General features: G+C 35.7%; 2 protein-coding genes across 8 annotated transcripts in view; one reads left to right on the top strand and one right to left on the bottom strand.

Moving 5' to 3' along the window:
• The window catches only part of abhd2b (abhydrolase domain containing 2, acylglycerol lipase b), a 9105-nt gene extending 3252 nt beyond the window's left edge, over window positions 1–5853 (bottom strand). The window contains exons 1-11 of one of the 6 annotated variants that reach the window (XR_001609831.1): window positions 5741–5853; window positions 5381–5538; window positions 4622–4854; window positions 4248–4423; window positions 3811–3978; window positions 2876–3059; window positions 2689–2781; window positions 2437–2538; window positions 2283–2352; window positions 2116–2200; window positions 1603–1815 (exon numbers count right to left, since the gene is read on the bottom strand). Coding sequence is in view for 5 of the 6 variants with exons in the window: in XM_016279790.1 (XP_016135276.1) it covers window positions 2116–2200; window positions 2283–2352; window positions 2437–2538; window positions 2689–2781; window positions 2876–3059; window positions 3811–3978; window positions 4248–4423; window positions 4622–4833 (1090 nt within the window). In the remaining variant the exon portion in view is untranslated. Of the gene's footprint in view, window positions 1–1602; window positions 1816–2115; window positions 2201–2282; window positions 2353–2436; window positions 2539–2688; window positions 2782–2875; window positions 3060–3810; window positions 3979–4247; window positions 4424–4621; window positions 4855–5380; window positions 5565–5740 lie in introns of all 6 variants that reach the window. The other 5 variants (XM_016279790.1, XM_016279789.1, XM_016279791.1 and 2 more) reach the window with 5 other exon arrangements.
• Window positions 5854–9568: 3715 nt separating this feature from the next.
• The window catches only part of LOC107590831 (lactadherin-like), a 27839-nt gene continuing 14225 nt past the window's right edge, over window positions 9569–23182 (top strand). For both annotated transcript variants that reach the window (XM_016279748.1, XM_016279747.1), the window contains exons 1-3: window positions 9569–9753; window positions 17904–18029; window positions 18140–18271. In XM_016279748.1, coding sequence (XP_016135234.1) covers window positions 9672–9753; window positions 17904–18029; window positions 18140–18271 — 340 coding nt within the window. In that variant the 5' untranslated portion in view covers window positions 9569–9671. The remainder of the gene's footprint in view (window positions 9754–17903; window positions 18030–18139; window positions 18272–23182) is intronic.

Here is a 23182-nt window from a genome sequence, read left to right as displayed (position 1 = left end):
AGAGTGACTGACTGAAAGGGAATGTCTCGGTTACGTATGTAACCCTCGTTCCCTGAAGGAGGGAACGGAGACGTCACGTCCCGTTGCCACAGCTGCTGTACCACCAATGAGCAGCCGGGTCACCGGCTCAGCTCCTCAGCGAAAACCTGAGTATGCGTTGCACCAGCTGCCTAGTTATACTCGCGTTGCGATCAGCGGCAGCTGGATGCAATCATCCCATGCCAATGTGCATTGGCTCGTTTAGTTTACACTTGAAGTGGATTGGTCTCTCTAAGCGAGATCCCAATTCGCCGGTCATTACCGATGTTACGTCTCCATTCCCTCCTTCAGGGAACGAGGGTTACATATGTAACCAAGACATTTTTCATAACAAAGAACTGACTCAGTCATTCATTCAGAAGTCGAACTACACTGGTCGTTATGTATGTTTTTGATTAGATAAAAAGTACTGACTCATAAAATTCATTCTTTCAGAAACTGGACAATATGCATATGCTCATGAATCTGAGAACACTCACTGCACAATATGCATTAGATTTAATAAAGAAGCGCCACAAGAGGCATTTGTTTGGGAACTGGACTACGCTGGTTACGCAAGATCCTTTTGATGTACTAAAATGAAGCCACTCACGAGAGGCATTCGTTGAGAAATCAGACTACTTTGGTTGCGCAAGACCCTTTTGATTGACTTAAAATAAGTGACTCAGGAGAGGTATTTGTTCATAAATTAGACTGTTTTGGTTGTGCATTATGCCTTTAATTCACTAAAAAGAAGCGACTCACGAGAGACATTCGTTCAGAAATCAGACTACTTTGGTTATGCAAGATCCTTTTGATTCACTAAAAAGAAAGCAGACTTACAAGAGACATTCATTCAGAAATCAGACTACTTTGGTTACGCATTATGCCTTTGATTCACTAAAAAAAGGCGACTCACGAGAAGCATTCGTTCAATAATCAGACTAAATTGGTTGTGCAAGATAATTTTGATTCACTAAAAAGAACCGACTTACAAGAAGCATTCGTTATGAATTCAACTACATTTGTTGCACAATATGCTTTGATCCACTAAAAGGCACTGATTCACAAGAGACATATGTTGAGGAATCAGACTACACTGGTAGTGCAATATGCTTTTGATTCACTATCGGCTCACAAGAGGCATTCATTCAGGAACTGACTACTGGTTGTGCAGTATACTTTTGATTCACAGGCATTTGTTCAGGAATTGGACTATACTGGTCATGCAATATGCCTTTGATTCACTAAAAATAACTGATTCACAAGAAGTATTTGTTCAGGAATCAGACTAGACTGGTAGAGGAATATGCTTTTGATTCACTAAAAAAAGCGGTTCATGAGACATTAATTTGAGAATCGGACTGCACATCTTGTGCTACTGTTTTACACTGTAGATTCAGATTGTGGTGCTACTGTAGTGCAGGAAATTTTGTCAAAGTACTTTAAAACGGTATTTGGTTCACATCGCCCTATTGTATTGTTAACTGATCCAGAATAAGAATCGGTTCTCAATCCTATTATAAATGCACCTTATTATTATTATTATTAATTAACTGCATTAAATATCAATTAGACATATACTCAAAAGACTAAATAATCCATACAAATTCATATGCAAGGCTGCAAAGTCTTCTGTTGTGGCCTCTTTAAAAATGCATCAACTTTAAAGTTCTGTTGAAGCTCAAGAAGATTAGGTGTCCCATATTTCCTTAGCGCGAGGCAGTTAGGCTTGTTAATGGGGTTCTCTGTTGGATCTTTCACCTGAGGCTGAAGGAAGAAGCTGACGGCAGTAATCTGATAAATAATCACAGAGGAAAGATCAGATGGCACTGAAAAATTCAGCACAGGTGTCCAATGCAGGATCTTAAAAACACGGCGGTGCTGAGAGTTCTAATGGGCGCCTAAAAGCACTATTAGGCCATACGTGTCGAAGTGACCTTTTTTTTTTTTACACTCCTTTGGTAGGTCCTTTATGTTTAATGGCTTATTTTTGCTTGCTAAAAGCCACTTGACACATCCATCAACTCTTCTTGCTAAAGATGGATAAAAATGGAAAGAATGAGACAGAATAGAAAAAATCTAATGTATAAATACCTGCTAGTGTGCGAGGTATCGTCAGCAGTGACTGGTGGACTAATGGATCATCTGAAGAGTTCATCAAGAGGAGAGGAACGCTGATCTGATATGAGAGACATATAAGATTATGGTTTTCAAAAGAACAATATGACTTAATATAACTGGCTTTCAATAATGTTACTTACATTGTGAATATAATGCACACAGCTTTCCTTCTCATAGTAATCCTTTAGGGAGTTGTGTCCATGAAACTTCCTAATAGAGACATACATTTTGAAAAGAATCATTATGGGAACATAAAATGCAGTCAGAAGTGTCTTATGAAAGCTTTTAAAGTACCTCATAATGTTGTCATCAATCTGCATGAGTGAAGTGGCTGTATACAGACGGCTGAGGTCGGCAGCCTCCATATTGCTAGAGCTCATACCAAATAAACTTGCCCTACAGGACAGATTTACTTGACTCAGTTTCACAAAGGATAATTAGGGATATAAAGAAATTGGTTGCCAGGAACAAGTGTCAATCATACAGTTTAGTGGCCATTATCATTGATCAATCAGAGTCAGATATTTCACATGAATAAGGACTTACCTGTGAGATAGAATGATTTTTTTCATGTTGTCCGCCATGAGGAAGTTGTATAGTCTCCTGCACTGATCCCACTGTAGAAATGTCTCCTGAGCCCTAAAGACAAACAAATAAAAACAGAAAACCAAGTTGTCAAAATTACATATTTAAAATGGTATATTAAGTGCATAAGTTAAAAATACTTTCTCACCTCAAAGCACTATATCCTTGGCAGACGCTGACGCAGCACAGCACTCGCTCCTGATTGGCTGGATTTTCACCCAGGTACTTGCAGGCGATGTTCCCTCCCAGACTGAAGCCCACCACGATGAGCTGAGTTTGTGGGAATGTGCGTATAATGTAGCCCACCATGGCTGAAAACTCCCAGGTACAACCTTTAACACAGTGTTACATAGTTAATAAACCATAGTTAAACATAATAGAAATAAGCATTCAGTGGTTGCTGTACATTTTTTATAGAACGATAAGTTTATTTAAATTATACTTTAAAATTCTAAAGAATATATATGATTTAATTAGACATTGTTAATATACATACATATATATACACTACCAGTCAAAAGTTTTTGGACATCAAGATTTTTAATGTTTTAAAAAAAAATTATCTTCTGCTCACCAAGCCTGCATCCGTAGTCAGTAATATTGTGAAATATTTTTACTATTTAAAATAACTGCTTTCTATTTGAATATATTTTAAAATGTAATTTATTCCTGTGATTTCAAAGCTGAATTTTATATATTTTAATATATATATATTTATATATAAGTATATATTAGTTTACATTTTTTTTTTATGTTTTCAATGATTACATACAGGGTATATATATATATTTTTTTCTCTTTCATTTTTTTAAAATGTAATTTATTCCTGTGATTTCAAAGCTGAATTTTATATATTTTAATATATATATATATATATTTATATATAAGTATATATTAGTTTAACATTTTTTTTTATGTTTTCAATGATTACATACAGGATATATATATATATTTTTTTCTCTTTCATTTTTTAAACAAAAAACTCTCATCTTATTATAAAGAAATTGTGACTAACTGCCTGGTTGTTTTTCACAAGTATGCTTGTTTCATAACAAACAAGCATGCTTGCCAAGCGTGGCTTACCATAGGTGAACATCCTTGGGGAAGTCAGCTCGATGTTTGGTAGCGCTCCAAGATGGTTGAGAACGGCGCACCTGTAGCCTTGTTTCTGTGAGTAATCCACAAAGGTCCGTATATAATGCTTCTCACTATGGTTACCGATCCCAGGACAGATCACCATGGTGATATCATCTGTGATGGGACAGAGACCGATAAACTCTAGTGAAAGTACGAGCAACACATTTGCCTCTCCAGAGGAATCGTCTTAATCATAAACACCATAAGTGGATGAAAATGACAAGCTGTCAAGGTCTAAAAATGCAAGAATGCAGCATAAAAAGATTATTTGTGAGTAATATTCCAGTCTTTTTAAACCATATGATAGCTCTGTGTATATTTTTAGATCAACATTTCCCCTTTGGGGTCAAAAATTCCTTTGCTATTGAAAAACCCAGGCTCACCTCCTGTACTGTGGACGCCTTGTGGCTCAAACAGGTCAAAGGTGGCAGTGGCTCCATCTGGCATAGGCAGGTACTTACGCAGCCCACAAGGTTTAGGGGAATTTACCCTTCCCATCTTCCCATAAAGAGCAGTCTGGAGATGTCCACTCTTTCCCCATAACAAGGGAGGGATGTACCTGGAGACATGGGCAGGTGGCGTAATAGTAATTAAGTGTATCCAAATATTTATTTAACTAAAAATTTACTCCTGGATTCTTCTAGTCATTCTACAGCACATCGCATCATTTTATTGTATTTTGCCATCTAAAAAAGATGCAATGTGTGAGAAGACTGCAATAAGATGACAAGAAATCCTTCTAGGCAGCATCACTCACTCTTTGGTTAGAATGGGACAAGACTTGAGCAGGTAACGATTGAGAGGGGTATCTTGACAGGTGATGTCAGGGGCTGCCGTGGGACACTTCAGGTTCAGGCTCCGCACTATGACATACAGCACCGTGGCTACAGCAGCCAGCTTCATGCCATCAAACATGGCCGGCATCTCAGGAGATATGGTGCGGACTTCTGCCTCCAATTGGGCACTCATGATGGATTAGTTTACTAATAGCTGATTAAAAAAATTATAGAAGGAAATATATAAATATTTTAACTTATAAGAACTTTTAACATGCATACACAAATATATACATAAGCGGACTGTAGAATAGCACATATTTCAAATATCACTTTATGTTCAGATGAAATGGAATAAGCCTAAGGAAATAAGTCTCTCAATATTCATAAAATTATATATGTAAAGCTTTTTAAAAGAATGAAATGACGTTGTTGTTTTTTTGTAGAAAATATTATAATTGTTTTTCAAACATGGATACAAAGATTACATATCTAAGAACTTGCCACATGTGTCAAACTAGATAATATTCCTCCTTATTATAATATCAGACATTACTTGTCATTGACCTATGTACACACACCTGTGCAGACACACATGCATAAGTAATAGAAAAGAGTCAATTTGGACACAATTATTCTAACTTAAAAAATATGCTAAACACATATAAAGATAGGATAAATTACAAATATAAAAGACATAAATACTGCACATATAATGAATTAATAATGTCATATCACACCTTGACTCTTAAAAAAATATGTGCTGGGTTACAGAGCAGCTTCCGAGTGTCAATGTTCAGTCCAGCAGGAAAACAGAGGCACTTCACTGACCCGGATGTGTCTTCCAGTCAAAGTATGCTGCATCATGCAACAGTTACAGGGGGTTCATCTGTCTGCTCTCAGTGAGTACAGTTTACAGTGACTCTATCAACAGAGTTAATCATACTTCTGACATAAACATACTTTTGAATTTTTATTATTCAATATTCAGGACGCGTTGAGCAATTTAAATACTACTTGGTGAGTTATGCTATAACAGAATATAACTATAACATCGAATTCTTAGCATGCACAACATGCATAAAGAAAACAATGCATACCTTGTCTTCAAAGTTGTCCAGTGACTCCTCTGTGCCTCTGCTCTTTACATCTTCACTGTAACGTTACTCAAAAGACATCTGACGACTACAAACAACATTCATAGATTATCGTCATTCACTTTACACCCAGCAACTGGAGCGCGTCTTCATTCGTGTCCTCTGATTGGAGGAGCGTCACAATGACCTCAGGTTCGGCGCGCCTACAGTGCCATTGATATTCAGTTGGTTCCAGCACTATCGCTGTGCGCTAGAATTACAATAGCGTCAACTTCACTGTCATTCTATAACTGTTACCTGAAGTGAACAAAAAGCACAGAGAAATTACACTTAAGTTTAAGTATGGATACTGTGTTAAATTTTCACTGAAGGAGAAGTCAAAATATTGGGCCAAAAACAAGTGAAAGTTTACAAAAATGTTCAACTAGTAACTGCACTTAAGAAAAAGTGGCTTTATTTTTATAAAGCCTTTGCACAAATCTCAAGGTCGCTAAAAGCATTACAAGTTCACTTACCTTAAGTTAAACATTTAAAGTAAAAGTAAACTTTTAATTGGAAATGTATGAAGAAACGTGAAATAGAATAGAATAAAGATATTCACTTAATTAAATGATAGATAAGTAATTTTATCCCTTTAAACGTCTCTACTGGTTTGTTTACCTATAATTTAATTTATCTCCCAAAACTAAAATGCTAAAGCAAGCAAGTAAAATAAATAAATAAGTAGGCTAGTTGAATAAATAGGCCTAAATAAATAAATAGACTCTCCCAAATGAAATGAAAAAAAAAAATGTCTTTCCTTTAAACATGTTTTCTGCACATGTTGCATATAAATTTATTTTAACCACCCAGAACTAAAATGTGTAAAACAGAGGAAAAAACACATATGCTTAATACAAATAAATCCGTAAATAAGTAGGAATGAATAAATGAATAGGCTAAATAAGAAAAAATAACATTATCCTATTATAAATATGATAAATAATGATCCCTTTAAACGTCTTTATATTTTTATATTTTATCTCCCAGAAATCAAATGCTTAAAACAGAGGAAAACACGATAGATAGATAGATAGATAGATAGATAGATAGATAGATGATGGATGGATGGATGGATGGATGGACTGATTGATTGATTGATTGATTGATTTGATTTGATTTAATACAGCTTCATATATGAACAGTGTGCTGATTGATCATTTCCACAAGATGGCAGGATACAACTGAAAACACACACTGCTCCATGGAGCAAGTTGTTTACAGTTTCCATGTATTACAAGTGCTTTCGTCAGAGTGGTATGTTCTCACAGAAATTCAGAGAACTGGAGAGAGCAGATGCAAAAGTAACAACAGCAGTGGACCAGCAGTCCAAGAACATCTCGAGGACTCAATATAGCAATTACACGGCAAATTCCAAGTAAATGCACTCTGTAATACACAACTGATTTGATCCCCCTTATAAATGATTGTATTATTTCCCGTAAGTGCCATAAATGAAACTCAGTTAGTCACTCCTAAGTGATGCTAAATAAGATGGATATTTTGTGAGTCAACCAGGATCTTAAATGTCTGATGTTTCAAATCCAGCTCCATGATTTCTCCACAGCCGACATCCATTATGTTATTAGAGATTAGTGGCTCCGCTGGAGGAAAATCAACCTCACATTATATTCAATCAAATCAAGTGGGACTGGCTAAAGTGTCTGTAGAGGAGCATTTAGACACAAGCTCTTAAGGGCCCCAGCAACAGAGCCAAGAGAGACATTAATAAGCTATTTTTCATTATGCATAAAATGGAATCTAGTGGTGCATGAACAATTGGTCTTCTCCTTAAACGTTTTGACTTTGTGAAGTCCTTTCAAGTTTGGGGTTAACTAGCCTAATATAGTGCCATTTCTCTTTCAATATTTCTAATTTACTAGATCCTCCAGTTTACGTTGTCCAGCAGCTTTGCATTTTGCTGTATAGGCCTACACGAAAGCACAAGATACTAAAAAAAAGCATGATCACCAATTGACCATCACCCACACTTTGCATCGACCCACATGCATAAATGCATCTTAGAGCAATACACCCACTACCCTGACCTTACAAAACCCAATTATGCTTTTGCAAGAATGCAGCATTTGTTTATGTTACAATAATCTGCTTTATCTCGCTTTCCATTAGGCCTACTTATCTTCAGTTCATAATTCAACAGCAAGTTGGGCTTAATGTTTAAATAAACTCTTCTGCAGAAGCCTTAATGATGCATTCAGAAAAATCAGCTCCTTTTAAGATATTTAAAGGGATTCTGAAGATTCTATCATAATTTATTCACCCCACTTTTGTTATTTATACAGTGGATCAGAAAAACAGCCTCATTTAGGCTACTTTAATTATATGAAAAAGATATAGGCTTAGTAAGAGAGCAGTGACTAATACTGTCAAACACAGAACGTTCCCATAAGGTTCTTATTTGTTCCAGTTTAGTTTTGGGAACCGAAAAAGTTAGGTTTTGGGAACGTTCTCTGTTGGTTCGTTAGGTTTTTTTTTTTAGCTTGGTTTTTGTATTCCACAGAAGAAAGAAAGTTATGCAGGTTTGAAACGACATAAGTAAATTTTTTCAATTTTTTGCCGTGTAAACACAGCAAATGCCTGAAACCCCCAAATGTTTTCTCGTTCTGTAAACCGAGCTGCTTTGTTTACTGTATCAAGTCAATCAAGCAGCGCACCGTTATTCGCACTAATTTTAGACACAAGCTCTTAAGGGCCCCAGCAACAGAGCCAAGAGAGACATTAATAAGCTATTTTTCATTATGCATAAAATGGAATCTAGTGGTGCATGAACAATTGGTCTTCTCCTTAAACGTTTTGACTTTGTGAAGTCCTTTCAAGTTTGGGGTTAACTAGCCTAATATAGTGCCATTTCTCTTTCAATATTTCTAATTTACTAGATCCTCCAGTTTACGTTGTCCAGCAGCTTTGCATTTTGCTGTATAGGCCTACACGAAAGCACAAGATACTAAAAAAAAGCATGATCACCAATTGACCATCACCCACACTTTGCATCGACCCACATGCATAAATGCATCTTAGAGCAATACACCCACTACCCTGACCTTACAAAACCCAATTATGCTTTTGCAAGAATGCAGCATTTGTTTATGTTACAATAATCTGCTTTATCTCGCTTTCCATTAGGCCTACTTATCTTCAGTTCATAATTCAACAGCAAGTTGGGCTTAATGTTTAAATAAACTCTTCTGCAGAAGCCTTAATGATGCATTCAGAAAAATCAGCTCCTTTTAAGATATTTAAAGGGATTCTGAAGATTCTATCATAATTTATTCACCCCACTTTTGTTATTTATACAGTGGATCAGAAAAACAGCCTCATTTAGGCTACTTTAATTATATGAAAAAGATATAGGCTTAGTAAGAGAGCAGTGACTAATACTGTCAAACACAGAACGTTCCCATAAGGTTCTTATTTGTTCCAGTTTGGTTTTGGGAACCGAAAAAGTTAGGTTTTGGGAACGTTCTCTGTTGGTTCGTTAGGTTTTTTTTTTTAGCTTGGTTTTTGTATTCCACAGAAGAAAGAAAGTTATGCAGGTTTGAAACGACATAAGTAAATTTTTCAATTTTTTGCCGTGTAAACACAGCAAATGCCTGAAACCCCCAAATGTTTTCTCGTTCTGTAAACCGAGCTGCTTTGTTTACTGTATCAAGTCAATCAAGCAGCGCACCGTTATTCGCACTAACGATTACCCTAGGGGCGGGGCCATATTTTAAAAACAGGATGTAATTGGCTGAGAGCAGAGATACACGTGGGAGCGCATATATTGTCCCTCTCTCGCCTCTAATCTTGCCTGTAGTCATAACGGCGAACGGATTCACACCGAACGACTCCTGAGACCGACGAGAAGTTCACCGAAGAACTACAGTTCGGCACCATGAGAACTTTCTCGAGCTTGTGTGTTAGTTTGCCACTTTTTGTGGCGTGTCTTCTTGCTGTTTCAGTCTCCTCTGCGAGCGGTAAGTGTTTTTGTTTTCGTCTGTGCGTTGAGCGCTATAGAAACAGAATGGCAAATTACATTAATAAGCAAAGCAAGTTAAAGTATACGGTCCTTATTAGTTTGAAGACACCAAACAGCTTCTTTTCTTAATACTTTTTGTGTGTGTGTAATATAGCCTGTGTTTTTACTTTAATAAATGTAGTAATGAATGAATGAATGATGTTTAGTGTCCATTCTCACACTGTCGTCTTGTAAACAAGTCTTGGCGGCTTCACTTTATGAAAAGTCCCTCTGGTCATCTAGTTGATGTCTCTCTTAGACCAAAATGTATATTATTCGTGTCTGTACTTGCGTTTAACGCCTTGGGCTCTCTGCTTTGTCCTTTTGTTGTCTATACAAAACATCATGTCCTGATTTCAGTCCATTACCAGTGACCTACAGGCTTGGACAGACTTCTGTAGCTGCATGGTCAGATGTGGAAGACCATTTGAGCACCAATTTCATGACTTTGCTATTCATGAATGTTAAGATTTTTTGACAGCATATCTAAATGAATTTCCTCCATATACCCTGAACAAACAAAGATATATATTACATTTTTTGTACTTCCAAGTGTTGTTTTTTTAATGTCTGGATTTCAGGATTCACTATTTAATTGGCCCTATTACTCATTTTAGCCTCCACGGATGTTGTTACTTGTTTAAGAACACACTTCCCCATCTGCCGTTGAGCCTCAGGCCATGATCCGGCTCCAGTCTGTAGGTGTGGCTCAAGTGACCAAATCACTGAGTCACTTCCAATGAATGTGGCCACTTTAATATGCAGCGGAGCCCAATGAGGCTAGGGCACTTCCTGCCACTAACGACCAGTGCAGTAGGACAGGTTTGCGCAAACTTTTGGAAAATTCATCCTGCAGAGTTTCATTACTGTAATATTGACTGCTTTTTGATTGGTTTGTGGTTGTGTTCCAGAGAGTTTTCCATGATAAAGCATTTTCCATGAAGTTTTCAAATGATCCAGTTGTCGCCTCCCTTGATCTTGTTCATTCACACTTCAAGTGATGAATTGGTGCTCTGTGATGTTAAACAAATAGTTCATCGAGAAAAGAGAATTTTGCACATCATTTACTTATCTTCATGGCTTTCCAACACCCGTGTGATTTCTTTCTTCCATGGAGCTCAAAAGCAGATGTTTAGCAGCTGAGTGAATGGTGACCATGCAGGACAAAGAGCACTATAAAAGGGGTCTGTATGACTTTTGCAATATATTCCAACTCTTCTATAACCATACTATAGCTTTAAGTAAGGAAAATCTTGTCAAACTTGGTGCCAACCATCATTAGTTCGAAGGGATCAAGTAGCAGTTCACAAGGCATGGAATTCGAATGCATATTCAAATAATGAGATCTGAGATCGACAAACGATATTCATTAAATAATGATTTTGATATCAGTCTGTTCCTCACACAAATCTATATTATGGCCTCAAAAGACTTGGTATATAGTCGTATGGACTATTTTTTTTTATGAATTTAGGTGCATTTTGGAGCTTGACAGCTGCTGATCACCATTCAGTGTCAGTGTGTGAAAGAGAACAGCGTCAACGTTCTGCCTAACATCTCCTTTTGACGGAATAAAGAAATCATACAGGTCTGGAACAACTTGAGGATGATTAAATTGTGACACACTTTTCATTTTGAGTGAACTCTCCCTTTAAAAGTTGAGAATTGTTTGTCTCACTTTTCGGGTTGAGAAGGTAAACCACTTTGGATAGAAGCTGCACTCTCAAGCTGATTTAAGATCAGCACTCATCCATCAAAATCTAGCAAAAACTGCTTAAAATCAGCAAATGCAGACTTTTATCAACATAACCCAGGCCTCTCAGGTCAGCTGACAGAGTACGCTAATTATAGCGACTACACAGCCTCCCGCTTTTCACTCGCTCTCTTTTGCAAGAATGTGTTTGCGAGCTGTTCAAAAGCTGTCGCGTGGCCCGTGCCATCTGGCAGCGGGGTCTTCCCCTCCGGGGATGGGCTCATTTGTCCTGACTCCACTCCTAATAGCGTTCCAATGAGACTGCTTCTCCTGTGATTAATTTTCAATAAGCCCTAATCAATGTTTCATTCATAGGCAGAGCAACATGGCATTTCTCATTTCGCTCCATCTTGGTCTCATGCTCCATTTTCCAATCTGCTGTATTGAATTTTTAAAATCGCATAATCCAACACTTGTCAGAGAACTTTCGGTACCAGTTTTTGAACAAATACACTGCACTGGATTTGTGTCCATTTTGAATCTGTTTAAAAGCATGCCAAATTATTATGCTTTGCATTATAGCATTTCCAAGTAAGATTAATTATAAGCCTATTTGCGTTGCTTTAGAGTGACTTTTTTCTCTGTACGTCAGAGTGTATTTTTAGTCTTTGTGGGTTATTTTTAAGAACAGATGGCTGTGGTGTTCTAGAGAAATGCCTTTTGTTTACAGAAATCTCACCTGAAGATGCAAGCTCACAGAGTTTACTAAAAAAAAAGCATTTTATTGGTCAAAGAACAGTACGTTTCTTATGTGCAGACCATATCTTTATGGATCATTTGCTTGGCCATTAAGAGGTGCAAGCCACACGGCTCAGTGCATTGAGCTGTTCTGGGAGTTTTAACGTGGGATTCAGTGATGTAGGAATGTGAGGTTTGGAACACGGAGTTCTCCAGGGCCGTATGAAGGCGTCTTAAATGATGTGCGAATGACCACATAGCTGAGAAAACACACTGTACATTAACACACACCTACACGCATGCATATTCACACCAGCAGTAATGTGGAGTAACAAATCCAGGACACCTTTAGCATAAAGTGTGAAGCAATAAGCCTTAAAGTATGTTCCATGGTAGTCTTAAAAGGTAAACTAACACTTTAGGAGTCTAAATATACACCGAGGTTGTAACACAAATCAGCACCTAGACACAGATCACCTATTTTTAACAAATTAAAAGGTTCTGTTACATTACTTGGATGTTACATGTATACATATTTTATCAGTGTCAAGTCTTAAAGAGGCATGGAATATATATTTTTTTAAATTGATCATTTTAAGCCCACTTATAATAAGTGCTGTCAAACGATTAATCGTGATTAATCGCATCCAAAATAAAAGTTTTTGTTTACATAATATATGAGTGTGTGTGTACTGTGTATTTATTATGTGTGTGTGTGTATATACACACATACATAATAAATACACAGTACACACACACTCATATATTATGTAAACAAAAACTTTTATTTTGGATGCGATTAATCACGATTAATCGTTTGACAGCACTTATTATAAGTGGGCTTAAAATGATCAATTTAAAAATATATATATATTCCATGCCTCTTTAAGACTTGACACTGATAAAGTATGTATACATGTAACATCCAAGTAATGTAACAGAACCTTTTAAGTTGTTAAAAATAGGTATATATATGCATGTATATATTTAAGAAAAATTTTATGTTTATATTAAATATATTTATATATAATTTATTTATATATACATAATAAACAAACACAGTACACATACATATATTTTGTAAACAAAAACTTAGATTTTGGATGCGATTAATCACGATTAATCTTTTGACAGCACTACTTATAATGTTGGAGAAGAGTCAAAATTAGCTCTTTTGTGCTGCTGTGTCTTGTAGGCATATTTTGTTTTATGTTTGATTAACTATTATTATTATTATTATTATTATTATTATATATATTAATTTTCACTTTTTTTAACATTTAGATTACCCATGCCATCATCTAACCCTCAAATAATCTTTAAAACTATTGCCAATAATAATGTAATAACACTGTTTAATGTGCAAATCTCAAAAACAATTTCATAAACTTTTTTCATACTGTAAATTTTAAGGTTGTGATTTTCTGATATTTGTGATACTTTTTTTTTTTTTTTAAAGATTTATTTTCAATTTATTTAGACAAAATGTAGAATTTTGACATTGTCCATACATAGGTTATCAGCAATAATATGAAAATAAATATTGGCAGCATATCTTTAATAAATGCTCTTTTTTTTATTTATTTTTTATGGGAAGGACGTTTCTGAGTTGTGAAAGTTACAGTATTTTGTTTTATAAACTGCCTTAAAAAAATCAAGGAAATTTTGAATACCCTTATATGACCATTTGAAGACTTTACAATGTCACTAAATTACCATTATCAAACCTATAAACGTCTTTAGCCTATAAACATTGAGTGCACTGCATACTTGGTACAGTTGCATTTCCTATGTTTTCTTGAATCCCCTAGAATCAAACTGGGATTCGGTGTGTTGTTGCATTTGCGTGCTCTCACATGCACGTGTGCGGTGTTTTGGTTGTCCTCCAATCTGTTGTTTTTGTTTTGCACCTGTTCTTAATACGACAGTCAAGGGCTCTTTTGTTGGCCAAGTGTGCGTGATCCGCTCAGCAGATTGTTGCTGAATGACTCCTCATGCCGATGACTCATTTCTAAAGCCCTTCCCTACTTTTTAAGTGTTATTAGTTATTATATAATTATTGTACTCATAAGATTGCAGATCAGGTCATGCTTCTTTTTGAAATGACTCAAGTGACGTTCCAGATATATGAAATGAAGGAGCGAGTGGTTTTATGGTTTTGAGCTGTTCTGTTATTTTCAGCTTCGAACTGTTCATTTTGGTTCTTTAAGTTAAAAATTGTAGTATTTTTCTGGCAAACCATAATAGTAGCACATCAAATGTGTTTGTTACTGGACTGTTTACTTAAATTTAAAGCTGAAGTTTGTAATTTGTCACTAGTATCACCAAACTCAATTGCAAAAATATTATAACAGACCAGCCTTTGGTTCCACTGGTGTTATTCCAAAATTCTTATTTTTAGGTGTATCCCTTTGAGGCTGCACATTTTTAATATCTGTGTGCAGTCACAGTAAGAGCGTTTTTGACCATACTGGGATTGGGTCAATTGCACGTTGGTTATTACTCATTTTGTGAGTTGGCTCAGCACTGCCCGCTTGTTTTTTTTCAGGGTCACAGTTGCATTTCTGCTTTCTTTGTCCCTGTTTGCATGCCTCATTTGTGAGAGAGCAGCGAACACTCCCACAGTTGCCTGCCTTTACACGTTTATCTCCGAAAAAAAACATGTGATATACTATAGCGCCTAAAGCCATCTATCCGAAAGCCTGTGGGAATAATCTGCTCTCACTCCCATTTCAGAGCTTTTGCTGATCAGAAGGCCAGCTCAGCTGATGAGACGCTGATCAAATGTTTCACTTCATCAAACAGCTTTGCATTCAGCTGATGTGTTCAGTTCTGTCTAATGGCCTTCCAGAACGTATTAGGCCAACATTGAGTTCTCTGACAGTTAAACTAGGTTAAGTATAGCTAGTAAATGTTAGGTAATACATCATGAAGTGGAATCCCTGACATGAATTATCCACCCTGTTTAGTTTTCATAAATATAATCTCAAGTATAGCAATAGTTTACCCAACAAAATTACTCCAACTCATGTCATTCCAAACCTGTAGGCCTATTTTTTTTCTTCCCAAAAGGAGTTTCTGATATTTATGCTCCTCTTTTCCATAGAATGAAAGTGAATGGTGGCTAGAGAACTATTACTAGTGCTACTAAAATAATAAATAAATGCTAAATAAAATAATTGAAACATAAAAACATCAATGGATAAATTACTTTTTAAACTGCCAAATTAAAAGACATTTAAAACTGTTAAAATTCATGTTTTAAAATGTAGTTACAATATATAATATGTAACAATAAAACTAAATAAATTATTTTGTGACACATAAATACACATTTAAAACAATGTAATTCATGGTTAAAAGGCAGTTAAAGCAACAAATTAATACATTTAAAATAAATAGAAATAAAAGTTAGTTTTTAAATGCAATGCCTTTTCAATTCCTTTTCAATTTTCCAATAAATATTTTTATTATTATTATTTAGTGCTGTCAAATGATTAATCGCGATTAATCACATCCAAAATAAGTTTGTTTACATAATATATGTGTGTGTGTACTGTGTACATTTATTATGTGTATATATAAATACACACACATACAGTATATATTTTGAAAATATTTATGCATTTGCATGTATATATTTATATTCATATAATTTATATTTAAATATATTTCAAATATAAACAACATTTTTCTTAAATATATACATGCATGTGTTTATATATATATATATATACACAGTACACACACATTTATTATGCAAACAAACTTTTATTTTGGATGCAATTAATCGCGATTAATCATTTGACAGTGCTATTATTATTTTTATTATTATTATTAATGATAATAATACTTAAAATAAAACAAATAATTTTAATGCTTTTCTTTGCAAATTGATTTCAGAAGAGCATTTACCAATCAAATTTTGTACTTTTTATTTATTTATTTATTTGAGCTTGATTAACTTTCACTTTCATTGTTTGGAAAAGAGCAGCTTGAACATGAATGACATGGGGGGTGGGTAAATGAGGATGGGGTAAATTATGGCACCTCAAAAAAGTGGCAAAGACATTCCATGCAGATGGACAACAACGGTTTCTGTTCAGAGTTCCATTTCTATGGAAACAAAAGCAGAATTGTGACTAGCAATGCGTTGTGTTTCAAGTTATTAAGCTGCAATGAATTACTTTCAGTTCTCAACTTGTCATTTTTGTCATAACTGTTCGGCAAGAAAAGCTTGTTGACTACGAATCCTTCAGGCTATCCATAGACCGTTTCTGTTCCCCATGGAGTTTTCTGTGCTTATCTATGATGGATGGGTTGATCTGAGTTGCTAAACGTTTTGTTCCTGGCGTGTTATATCAAAAGCAATTCCAAGGGAATTTTTATTTTATTTTTTTCCAAGAACTAAAATTAGTTTCCTTGAGAAGATTGAAAGGAATTGTGCTTTCAGCCTTCTGGTATAGCGTGAAAAGGAGGATGCATTCCATTCCAAAGATAAACATTGCAATCGTTTGAATAAGAAGGTTTCTGTTTATGCAGGCCGTGGCTTTATCGTTATCCCAGAAGCTTCAGCCCTGAGCGTGAAGGCCGTTGCCTTTTGTCACAATTAGAGGAGATTGTTCGCCAAATGATGGCTTGGCGTGAAACAAGTTCACACGGTTGAAACCTGCAGTGGAGCTGCATGAAACATGGGCTAATTATCATTTCGAGTGCTGCTCACCTAGAATAAACTCTGCTGAGTGTCTCTGTTGTGGTATTTTGGATTGGTGCCAGGGGAGGACACAACGATGCGCAGGAAGTCTCTCACGGAGGTGTCATTTACACAGAGTTGTGGGAAGCCAGCACAGATTGTGGAAAGTTGTAACTCTGCAAATTTAAGGCCTATATGTGTCAGGCTAAAATTAACAGTTAAAGATAGTAACGGCTACAAAAACTGTGGGATATTTTCGTTTTTTGGTTTCCATTTCAGCATAACCATAAAATGTAAGAGGTGCAGTTTCTTTAGCTTAATGCAGCAAAAAAAAATTCTGCCATTTTGTTTGCACCCCTTATGTAGTTCCAAATCCATATATTGCTTATTTATTCCTTCCCTTTTTATTTTTTTTATTATCATTACTTATATTTATCCTTTAGGAGGTTTTTTACTCTATTTTTATTCTGCTAAATTTCCATTTGAATTTCCACACTTTTTTCCTCAGTCCATTGCTGTCCCACGTAAACATTCCTGACCTTCACAAACAATTTTTATATAGACCATACAGGACTGCAAAGAAACTTCTTGAAACATTTGTTCAATTGCGGCCTCGTCAGCAATTTGGGTCGTGTCCACTTTGTCCAACCCTAATAAAAACATGACCAAACAGTGAACCCATTGTCTTTTTCCCTTCCCTTTTTAAAAGAAACAGAATTCTAAACCATCAGAAGCATCCCATCAGAAAATACTGCTGATGGCACTGAATTAAACCCAACTGAGCATTATTCATGAAACGCAAGATGAATAATTTCTCTGTAATCCTTCGTAATTCATGTTGCATGGATTTGAATGTAACCGTTTATAGAAGTTTATAAAAAAAGTAATTCTGTTCATGTATAATGAATGAGCCCCACTGAGTTTTATTGAAAGTTATGTCAATAATGGATGTGATATCAAATCCACTATCTTTGTCTTTTCTCAGCTGACAGCTGTGAAGTAAATGTGTGCTTGAACGGAGGAACCTGTGTGACCGAAGCAGGAAAAGATCCCTTTAAATGCATTTGTGCTGAAGGATTCACTGGCCCCACCTGCAACGAGACTGATTTTGGTAACAGTCTTATCAGTTATTGATGTAGATATGTGAACATGTATGTGCAAAGGTTACTTGTATGCATTTCAGCTAAGGTTGATCATTTCTCACATGACCTTTGTTCTCAGGGCCCTGCAACCCAAACCCTTGTAAAAACGATGGCTTCTGTGAAATCGTCGCCAACTCCCGAAGAGGAGATGTCTTCAGTGAATATGTCTGCAAGTGTCCAATAGGCTTCGATGGAATCCACTGCCAGAACAGTGAGTCGCTTTTATCCAAACTGTTGGATCTGTTTCACGCCAAACGTATAAGTGCTTATCAGGAGACACCACTGAGAATGATGAAAAACTAAATTGCTGTGAAATCAAATTTACATTCAGATGGAGATCACATCTGCATCCAATTGGTAATTAATTCTCACAGAACACAACCCAGATAGCAAGTAGTTATAAACTGCCTAAATCATCTGGATTCAGTCAAAATTACTGAATAGAAGTGCTGTTGAAAATGTGTTAACATTAGTGAAAGCAGTTTTCTGTTGGTCAACATGGAGAATTTGCATCTGAAGTGTCTCTGAAGGAAATAATGCATTATTTATCGGCTTTAAGATATCGGACAAACTTTCTTATCAGGCCGATACCGATAACAGAAAAAAATGCGCATTTATCGGCCGATACCGATATGGTGGCCGATATATCGTGCATCCCTATTAGCAACTTTGTTGCATGCTGGTTGACACATTTTATATATTCATACAAGTTTTATTTAGCTTTTATATTTCTTATGAACTTTGTCTGGCCATAGCTCCCATGCAAGGACAAATTAGATACTGTATTGCAGAAAGTGTTTATTAGAAGAGTTTTTTTTTCTGCACAGCAAGGCCAACATATCACATGCAGCTGTTCTCTTCAGAAATGCATGACTAATTATTTCACCAAGTACCATGGTCTACGTCAATTCCAGGAGCTCTCCGGATGTAATGAGGGCAGATGGTCAAATCTCCGCTATCTTAACAGATGCAACCGCTCTAGTCTCTGCTGTCATCTGCTGTTGGCTGCGGGGTGAACAGACCTACAACCCTCAGCACAAAACACCACAACAAACAGCCAAGTCATAACTGCTTGGCCCCTTTACATAGTTCCACAATTTAGATAAATCACATTAGCATGATGCTAAAATGCTCCATGCATCCATGACATGCATCCACAACAATTTAATTCCATAATTGGACATATTCCGTGGAGAATACATGGTGTTGAACTTTTTTTTTTTTGGAAGCAGTATATAATAGGAGTGGCAGAGTTTAAAAACAAGGGCTTAGTGATGTCATGCATACAGGAAATTTGTATCAGAGAAGGAGGAAATTTATGAAGAAAGACGCTTCTTTTGAATAATTTGCACTGATGAAACACTCGCAATATGATCTAAATCATGTATTAAAGTGATAGGTCACTCACTTCACTTCATGCCTTTCAAAACCTGTATGACTTTTTTTTTATTTTTATTTTTTTCCCTGTGGAGCACAACATTAAACAATAAGCACAATGTCCATGCTGCTGTTTTCCATACAAATGCAAGTGTCTAGGCTTGACAAACTTCAACAATTCAAATAAAAGAAATAAAAAATTATAACTTGATTGACAAATGGATTTGGCCTTTTTTTTCTGAAATACAATTTAAAATTTGCCTTCAAAAATGTATAATTTTTATTTAAATGAATAAAAACCTGTTACCATCATTCTTCAAAATATATTTTTTTGTCTTCCACTAAAGAAATAAATTCATACAGGATTAGAGCAACATGAGGGTGAGTAAATGACAGAAACTTTCATTTTCCCTTTCCTTTAAGAAAGTAAATAGGGTCACTTTTGGGCGATTGTTGTTCTCTTATTTTCATTTGCAACAGTATTTTATTCATTATTTTGAGGAGTTCATTTTGATTTCACAGATTTGACAAAGTAAACTTTGTTCTTTCACAGGCAAGGCATTAATCTGCAAGAAGAGAAAAATAAATCCCTCCATAATTGAACATTGCTTTTCCATGCTATACATTTAAGACAGCATTGATTGTTTAGTTCACCACAGAGACTCCCTCACATTCTCTCTGATTATGGTGGACATTATGGCTTCAGTGCCAGCTTTCCCGCGCTTGATAGCAGGGTTATGATGTTTTGACTGGGTTTAGTTAAACATGCGGGCTCATCTTCAGTGTGGCTGGGAATGTGGCTAGATTAGAACGGCAATGATGTTGAATTGACTGTTTAGAGGCTTCTTAATCCCTCAGGGAGATGTCTAAATCATGCTCGGATGATGGCAAAGGTTGTGGAGTGCGCAAACTGCAGAGTTTAGTGTCAAACATAGTGGCAGCACAAATTAAAATATGACTGTAGCGTAGGCTAGCACACCCACGCTGTTGCACACTAGCCCTGTTGCTGGGGTAAAATGCAAGTGGAGGAGGCAAAGTAAATGAAGTCCACACACATCCTCGGCTCTCAGCTGGCAGAAATGTTTCACTGACAGCATGAAATTGGTCTGAAAGCCCCGCAAGAGGCCGTGAAATCTGTGTCAAAAGCTTTTACGCAGTGGAGCACTGGTCACATTAGCTGAGCTGATTGAAATAGAAACCTGCTGAAGGGTTTAAATGCAGAATCAGTGCCTCTCTTGTGTGTCTGCAAGTAAGTCGAAGAGTTATCGAAGCGCTTGATTCCTGCATCTAAAGCTAGCTAGCTAAATTGGTGCTGCCCTTCTGCCACTACGGTGTAATTTCCCTATTTTCCAGTGAATAGGAGCTAGTTTTCTCACTCGAATTTCTCACCTCTAATTGCTGTATTTTTCTCAACTAGTGTCTTTATTTTTCTTTTTTTTCTCACTAATCTTTCTCAGCATTGCGGTCAAGGGATTTTAATGGCTGGTTAGGGCTTAAGCGCAAAGCATTTCTCAAACTGGTGCATAGAAGTGTAGTATTTATATACTATTATGGTATTTATTAATATTTTAAATGAGCTTTTATTTTTATATTTTCAGTTTTCATTTTAGTTTGTTTAAATTTAGTAGCCCATTTAAATTTTATAAACAATTTTGGTTATATTATATTAGGGTTTTTATACATTTGTGTATTTACTTTTTTGTTTTAGTAAATGCATCAAGTTGCCAAGGCAGCATTTCTAATTTTCTTTTTTCTTAAGTTTAAATATTTATATTTATTTCATTTCAAGTTTTTTAAATGAATGATAACTATTTAAATATTAATAAATGTTGTTAGCTGTAACAACATGGTCCATAGATCATGACAAATAAAATAAAATGACAAAAAGCACTAACATTGGATTTATTGACTAAATTAATCTTAATCATTAATCTTGTTGTCCCATTTGCTTGACTGTACTAACATATCTCTGTTCAGATCAACTTCTTATTTAGAAAGATCATTTCTCAAAAGGTCCAAATTGCACCTTATGTTGGGCAAGAATCGCCCAATTAGACCGGAAGAGACTGTATGACGAACATGGAAAGCAACCAAATAACATTGTTTTTACTTGTTTAGTGACAAGCGAGTAAAGATTATAGATTATACAACAATAGGCTGACATGAAAAAAATACATATATGGTGCAGCCATCTTCACAAACCGATAAGACAAAAGAAAAAGTGTAAAATGTATATAGACTCTTTTGACACAGTCTTGTGAATAGACTCAGTGTGTAGCTGCTGTATTTTAAGACAACATTACAGAATCAGCAAGTCGTAAAAGCTTTCTTTTGTTTCTTCCCAGCGTGCTTCAGTTTTTTTTTTTTCTCTTGGATGCCCCAATTTCACTGTCACGTGTGGTAGTGGAGACCTCCTGACCTTGCATTTCATTGATTTGGATGATGTTGCAACTGACATAAGATTGCATTTCACATTATGTAGCTAGATATTGATGTTTTCAGAGTAATACAATGCACTACTGTGTTGAATTGCTTCTCGGTGGGCAGCAATGATCCGTTTCTTACATTAACATTAGGAATAACCGCTAACAGTTTTATTCTGAGTTGCCATGCTTGAAATGGGAACTTGAAATGTTAGGCCCTTGTGAAAAAGAAGTGTGCTTTATTGTACTGAATGTGCATTTGTAGTGTAATCTTAAAATAATGTTTTTTTTTAAAACTGTAATTGCAGATAATATAATATTAAATAAAAGACCATTTAAATGGACTTACAGAGAGTGTAGCTACTTGCATGACTGTTTCTTTACACACTTAAGTACACTTCTAAAAAGTGCACTTTGTAATAATTTCTAAAGTTTTACCTTAAAGTACATTATAAGTCATTGTTTTTAATAATCTTTTGATGTGCTTTTGAAGAAATACATGTATTTGTGTTGAAAGTACATTTTGTACATTTAAAGTTAATATATTTTAAATACTAAATTGCAACTTAAGGTGTCTCAAATCTTAATGCTAGTATTTGGTTCAGTGCTAAACCCCATCTATAGCCTCCTATAGTTCAACTCGCTAAATATTAAAAGCCATTCAACTATATAAAACTCCTTAGAAAAGTCGTTGTAGCGTTCATAATGTTGTTATGATGCTGACATTTAGGTAGTTGACATTTAAATGCTTTTGGAAAGCTGACTTCTAAAAGATGCATATTAGCTTTAGTGTTCCCTGCTGAAAAAAACAATAGAACCATCACAGAAAATTCTAATGGTTTCCACTACAAATACCATTACAAACCATGAACTTTTAACCATTAAAACCATAAAAAAAAATTCTGTAGTGTGTTTTGGGACATATTCCATTAGGATTTATTGGTTTTAAAGGGGTCATATGATGCGATTTCAAGTTTTCCTTTCTCTTTGGAGTGTTATAAGCTGATTGTGCATAGATAAGATCCCTGAAGTTGCAAAGACTAAAGTCTCAAAATCAAAGAGATATTCTTTATCAAAGTTAAGACTCTGCCACGCCCCCCTAAAACGCCTCGCTCTAACACGCCCCCACATATCTACCTCACTATGTGGAAATATTTGCATAATGCCGCCCAAATGTGCATGCAAAGAAAGAAGGCGTGGTTTCAGTAACCGCAGTTAATGTTGATGCAGCCATGTCAGGGAGACGCTGTGTGTTTCTGGGCGAAAGCAAAAGCACTTTATTTGGCCTTCCGGAAGTAGATGCATTTAGGAATCTTTAAGAT

Source organism: Sinocyclocheilus grahami, unplaced genomic scaffold, assembly GCF_001515645.1.
Source record: "Sinocyclocheilus grahami isolate Dianchi unplaced genomic scaffold, SAMN03320097.WGS_v1.1 scaffold133.1, whole genome shotgun sequence".
In the NCBI taxonomy this organism is placed as follows: domain Eukaryota; kingdom Metazoa; phylum Chordata; class Actinopteri; order Cypriniformes; family Cyprinidae; genus Sinocyclocheilus; species Sinocyclocheilus grahami.
Note: the sequence above shows the minus strand (reverse complement) of the source record. Positions and strands in the feature narration are given on the sequence as shown.